General features: G+C 44.4%; 1 protein-coding gene across 2 annotated transcripts in view; it reads right to left on the bottom strand.

Moving 5' to 3' along the window:
* The window catches only part of PCCA (propionyl-CoA carboxylase alpha subunit), a 340260-nt gene extending 337570 nt beyond the window's left edge, over nucleotides 1–2690 (bottom strand). For both annotated transcript variants that reach the window (XM_018576625.1, XM_018576624.1), the window contains exon 1: nucleotides 2583–2690. In XM_018576625.1, the coding sequence (XP_018432127.1) occupies nucleotides 2583–2636 (54 nt within the window). In that variant the 5' untranslated portion in view covers nucleotides 2637–2690. The remainder of the gene's footprint in view (nucleotides 1–2582) is intronic.
* Between the last annotated feature and the right edge of the window lie 3869 nt (nucleotides 2691–6559).

Below are 6559 nucleotides of genomic sequence, written 5' to 3'. Positions count from 1 at the left end.
ACGGCTTCAGGAACCGAGACAATGCTGTCAATCCAGAATGGCAGTATGGCCAGCTTTAGTCTTGTCACCACTTCCTGTCTTTGGACTGAATATTATTGCATCACTTCTTGTTATTGGAACTCAATCAGGTTTTTAAATGGCCATGCAGCAATGTATGCCATGTTTGGTATACAGTGACTGGAAGGATAAAGTGTCTTCTTGCCATATGTGGGCCTTATAGTGATAAGGCCCACATATGGAAAGAAGACACTTTATGGCTCTGTCAAGTTACAGGACTAATGATGAGCGGCAATCTGGTCTGACAATAGCATGGCTACAGGTGTGGTGTGTCTGCTCTATTGGAAGGTGTATATATAGCCATTCTACGTATGCTTTTTGTTGAACACCTTGAGAAAGGCCAAAAATAAAAGGTTTCCCAGCACACTCACCAGCCAGCCTGCAAAAAATATAATGTCCAACTATAAGGGTTAAAAACAGAGGTTTTAGTTGCACAACTTTTGAAAAATATATGTGGAAGCCACACTGGCTCATCAAGGCCCCTCTGTGTAGTGTGGTCCTAACTCCAATCTATAAAGGGACTACATCTTGGAGCATATATAAGCAAAGGTTGAATTTGGTGCAGGCTTGCCAGGAGGTAGCCCAACCTCCTTAATGGCATAGGGACACACCAGAGGCCCCGCACATCACAATGGCAGCTGAAGCCCCCAGCATTTGCAGGCTGACTGGTGAGTGTGTCGGGCAATTCTTGTTGTTGTACTGTGTAAAGCCCTTCCACGTGCACCTTGCTTTAAAGCTAGTCATGAATTCATGAGCGCGTTTGCCATTGGTTCACCTTGAGAAAGGAATCACATTAGGCCCTGAAACATCAGTGGAGGATCATATTTTTGGCCCTTTTTTTTTTTTACTTGGTTTTGTTGAGCCCTCAAACTGAAACACATTATGGGGTGCTGGCTTTTTCTATTTCATTAGCAATAAAAACTTGACAGTGGGGTTATATCTCTACCACTCTATCAAAAACTAAAAAGGAAAAGCTTTGCCTTTACATACACTTTAAGGGCCTGTTCACACAAGATGTGTTGCAGCTGTGCTGGACGCTATTTTCCAGCACAGCCCCAATGCGCAGACAGGGAAATCTGCCTTGTTTTCAATCAGCTCAGTTCCCACCACTGAGCTCTTTGTTCCGCATGCAGCGGCGTGACGCAGTACAACCACAATGCACTGCACTGTGTCGATAGCACCTAAGGATATATGTCACTCATGACATTTCAATAAAGTTGTAAAAAAAAAAAATGTTTTAAAGTAAACAGTTTGATGCGCAGGGATCGATAATGACGCATCAGCACTGTACCATAGTGAGGCACACACTAGCGGCCATGCATTCAGCACAGCTTGCTTGTGTGGACAGGGCTTAAAGGTCATGAAATCACGTGTCCCAGTTCACACGAGTGACCAGTTGGAGCACAGCAGGCCTTAGGCCTTGTTCACACAGGGCATTTTGGCATCCCTGCGGCAAGAACCGACAGATTCCTGCGGCAAGAACCGACAGATTCCTGCGGCAGGAATGCCAGGTGTCCCCATTTAGATGCCGCAGCTGTCACTCGGTCATTAACCTTCACGGGTACATGCAACATATGTACGCAGCAGTCCACATACAATTGTATATTATATAATTACATGCAGTTTGGAATAGATCACTGTCCCTGGACACAGGATAGATATGTTACGTGACAGTGATTTATTCCAAACCACATATAATCATATATGATTACATGTGGACTGCCACTTACAGATGCGGCCGCTGTCACCTTGTCAATAACATTAACAGGCAGAGAGGTTGCATCTGTAAGCAGCAGTCCACATGTAATCATATATGATACGATTACATGCGGTTTGGAATAGATCTCTGCCCTTGGATGCAGGATAGGGGTCCAAAACACATGTAATCATATACGATTACTTGCAGACTACCGCTTACAGATGTGTCATTAACTTTAACCAGTACAGTGGCTGCATCATGGGACATCTGCACTGTAAAATAGCCCCCAATTACATTGTATTGCTTCTCCCGGTGTCATTGGTCCAGCCATGATGAGAATGCTCCCTGCTAATACACACACTCTGAACATAGCCCACTAGCAGCTGTCAGACATACACTGCCTGCACCAGATCCTACTCCAATCTGATCAGCCACCATGCTGTCATAGGAGTGTACAGGTGAAGCTTGAGGCAAAGTCTTGGCAGAGCACTCCTCACACCATCAATAAAATGTGCTGTGCTGGACTGTCAGAGGTGCCTGCAATGTCACTATGACAGCCACACAAGTCAGTACTGAGAGTATAGTGTCAGCACACAATTCATACACAGCAATCAGAGGAAGATGTCAGCTGTAGGTGAGCAGAAATTGTATAGCAACATATCTGTGTACACACACACTGCTCACATGTACCTCTAGGACTCAAGTACACACAGGCTGCCAGCACACCTCCTGCTTCCATATGACACTGTGCCTGCTGCAGAGCTTTGCCTGCTCACCAGATAGAACTGATATGACCCTATGTAACAGGAGCCCAGCGACTTCTCACCTGCCCATTTGTCAGTAATCTGTGCGCCTGTATCAGTACTCTGAGCGCCGCCATCGTTGTCTTCGTACAGCCTGGCTGACCTTTCCCCTCGGAGTAGTGGGAGGAGTCTGCTGACAAGTAACCAATGGGGCGCCTGGAAAAGGCAGCGCGTGGTTCCCCTCCCATACCGGTAGCCCGTCCTTGTAGGTGACCGGGTGGTGTGTGGCTGGGAGGACGCCGTGCACGCCAAGTGGCCCTGTCTGTGTAGCTCGTATACTTCCCATATACTGCTCTGCCAAGGAGGACATAGGCTGAAGCATAGCATGCAGGGTTTCACCTTGAGGGTTTACTTTGACATGCTGCTGTGTGGTCCTCCCAGGGGAAGGCGAGCTGCCCAGTGTGTAAAGGAATCCATGGTGAGGCAGTGTGAGGGAAGTGTGTGAATATGTTTAGCCATATGTAGTTTAAAGTGACACTAAACTCAGGAGTTAAATCTTAAAAATATATTCAAGTGCCTTTAGTAACAAAAATGTATCTTATTTTTGTATCAGTCAGCTGTAGATCCTCAAATCATCTTTCAATTTGTGCGACACTGTCATTGTTTCTGGAGGAGGGATAGGGGGCCGGCAGGCCATGGCTTCCTGATAATCCTGGCCCACGGATATCGGTATCAGCGAGTACTGAAAAAAATGTTGATACCGAGAAACCAGTGATGGACTACAATCTCATTTTTAGTTTATTAATTTGAATGAGATTGTAGTCCATCCCGGGAGCGAACTTGGAGCTGTGACTACTTTACAACACACACATACCGAGAAACCGTGATGGACTACAATCTCATTTTTAGTTTATTAATTTGAATGAGATTGTAGTCCATCCCGGGAGCGAACTTGGAGCTGTGACTACTTTACAACACACACAGGGACCATGGGGAACAAAAGTAGCCACCCCCCAGAAGGAAGGACAGTGTCAGCACCAATTCAGTACCTGATTGGTGCGGATACAAGAGTCACTCAGCACAAGGAGAGAGAACAGAAGCAACCGGTCATCATTAGAGGATGGGGGTGGAGACCAGACCAGTCACCCTGAACATGCAACGAGAGTAGCAGTGACTGGTCTTTATTACATGACATGCCGGCCGGCCTCCTGATTGGTCAGGCAGACAAGCAATGAGTGAAGCCGAGTGGCACATCGTGACCCAGCTTCCTGATTGGCTAAGAAGCTGGCTTCACTTGTTGCAAGGAGGTGATTATTTCGATAGACCAACGTATTCCCAGGCCATCAGGAAGGGGGCCGGCAGGCCATGGCTTCCTGATAATCCTGGCCCACGGATATCGGTATCAGCGAGTACTGAAAAAAATGTTGATACCGAGAAACCAGTGTTGGTGCATCACTAATGATAGCCCTATGTAAATAGTGAAGATTCCATAGTGTGCAGTGCATGCTGCACTACAATCATGTACAGTAATACCTTGGTTTACAAGTAACTTGGTTTGAGAGCGTTTTGCAAGACAAGCAAACATTTCTGAAAAATTTTGTCTTGATATACAAGCAATGTCTTGCATTAAGAGCAACATTTTGTAGAAAAGCGCCACCCGAATGAGGCTGTAGCAGTGCGAGCGATGAGTCTGTTTAACGACAATGCATGTCACATTGGATATATTCCTTGTTAAGGTTTCACGAAATGAAAAAGATTCCATTGAGCCAAGAGATATCAGTGATTCCGTTAGTGATAGTGAAAGTCGTCCTACACAATATTCCTCCTCACACCAGCCACGAAGTTACCGGTAATTGGTTTATTTGTCTTTATATTTTGTACAGTATTATATTACAGTACAGTATTGTAATAAGTTTTATATGAATATTTTTGGGTTGTGGAACGAATGATCTGAATTTCCATTATTTCCTATGGGGAAATTCGCTTTGATATACAAGCGCTTTAGATTACAAGCATGCTTCCGGAACAAATTATGCTCGTAAACCAAGGTATTACTGTATTACAATGTACAAAGATCCTGAAATCCCTGGGAACCTGTGTGCTTTTCAGGACTGAAGGGTGGTATCAGACCTTGCAGTAATTAAGAAATCTGCATGAAGACATTTAATGACACATCACAAAATACAGTAATGGCAAAAGACTTCACAAGAACTGTACCCTTATTTCATGTATCATTAAAAAGCAGTCCTTGGGCACCACTCCAGTGACTGCGCCTAGACAGAGATAATGTCATCCGGCCAGGGTGAAGTGTCTTTTATGTTGCTAGAATGCAGTATCCAGAGACTCGGTGGGTTGGACAGTTCACATCTCAGGTTGCTGATTGGCCTGGGTTAGGAACTGGCGGCACTGCAGAGTCCCAATCTACTCATCACATGGCTGTGATGGACAGGTTGCCAACCTGCACTCTAGTGTTTTCAGTTCCTCTTCGAGTGCTGCTGTACAAAGGATTACAAGATGCTGATACCATATCAAATTCACGTACTCACACTAGTTGCATTTACTAATATATGTAATGGTTTTTCAGTTCAATAGTTTTTATTGAAGATTTGTCAGATGTACAGATAGATAGACGCAATGGGCTGCCCAACAATGAAATAGTGTCCTTTACAGAATTACATTGTACACAGCATTTACAACCTTACATTAATAGACTTGAGTAGGGCTACAGGTGGCTGCAGGAAGCTCGTTTGGCAGAGATTTAAAACCAAGGTCAGGGATAGGATGTAAGGAAGAAGGAGAGGGACGTGCGGCCAGGGCTGTGTTGGATGTCAATGTAGGAGGTCCTACAAGTGAGTCAAAGCGTACAATATTGTATCCTGTGGACTACACCTCTAACAAAGCCATTGTGTCATTTAATAATGCTGTCATTTTTTTTATCATCCATGACACTTTGGATCTGACCTTCTGAATTTAGGGTTGCAGTTTTCAATGCTTTTGATATGGACTGTTTGGTTGCACTGAAAATGAAAGTCATTAGCTTGAACTGAGTATGTGTGATCCCTGACATTTTTTTAGGCCTGGTGCACCCCTAGGCGATGTATCGTGCAAAACACAGAATCGCATTCATGTCAATGGAGGCTGTTCACACCTCTGCTTTGTGCGGGCAAAATTGCCTGCCACGCAAAAAGGAGCAGGAGCTATTTTCGGATGTTATTGCGCGGTTTTGGTCCCATGGACATTTCTATGCATTGAAAACCACACCAAAAAAAAGTGCGCAACCTGACACTACACCTACTGAATGCAGCGAAAACAGTGATTCATAGACACTGGAAGTCACCCTAGCCACCATCAATCAGGGACTGGCTTTGGCGTGGTAACACTGTCAGAAATGGAAGAAGTCTTCCACTGCTGCAAAGATAATATGGCTCGTTATCTCAAAATCTGGACGACATGGAATCTATTCAAAGATACAGATACCTATGCTGAACTAAACACATAAACAGTGTTGTCGTCCCCATTTTTTTCCAACCTATCCTCTCCACTTTTTCCATTTGACCCCCTCCCCCTTTTTTCTTTGTTCCTTTTCTCCTCCTTTTTATTCTTTTTTTTTTTTTCCTACTGCCCGGACGGAAGACTCTCTCTCTCTCTCTCCTTTTCTTTGCCCTCCATTATCTTGTTCTTTTCCTCCTTTCCCCTATCCCTCTTACTTCCTTTTTTCACTCTTTCCTTCCTCCTAACCCTCTCTCCCCCGTTTCTTTTAACCCATTCCCCTCCTGCCTATGACTCCACTTACCCTATTTTCTCGCATTTTCTGTGAAGGTCTCGCCTCATATATCCCTCCCCCCTTTTAGTCTTCATACCAAATTGTGTTATTTTATAGACTATTTGACATCATCATAGTTTACTTACCTCTTGCTATACATGTTTATGCTTTGCCCCAAAGACATGCACCTCATATCTATCTTTGTTCGAACGTGTTGTTCTTATTGCTGTACCATGCTCCCTCCCTTCCTCTTATTTTATATTATCTTATACTTGTGTATTTCCTTGATTCTTTCAT

The sequence above is a fragment of the Nanorana parkeri genome, unplaced genomic scaffold, assembly GCF_000935625.1.
Source record: "Nanorana parkeri isolate BGI_ZX_2015 unplaced genomic scaffold, ASM93562v1 scaffold71, whole genome shotgun sequence".
Taxonomy (NCBI): domain Eukaryota; kingdom Metazoa; phylum Chordata; class Amphibia; order Anura; family Dicroglossidae; genus Nanorana; species Nanorana parkeri.
The sequence above is the reverse complement of the archived record's forward strand: the minus strand, read 5'-3'. Positions and strand labels throughout refer to the sequence as shown.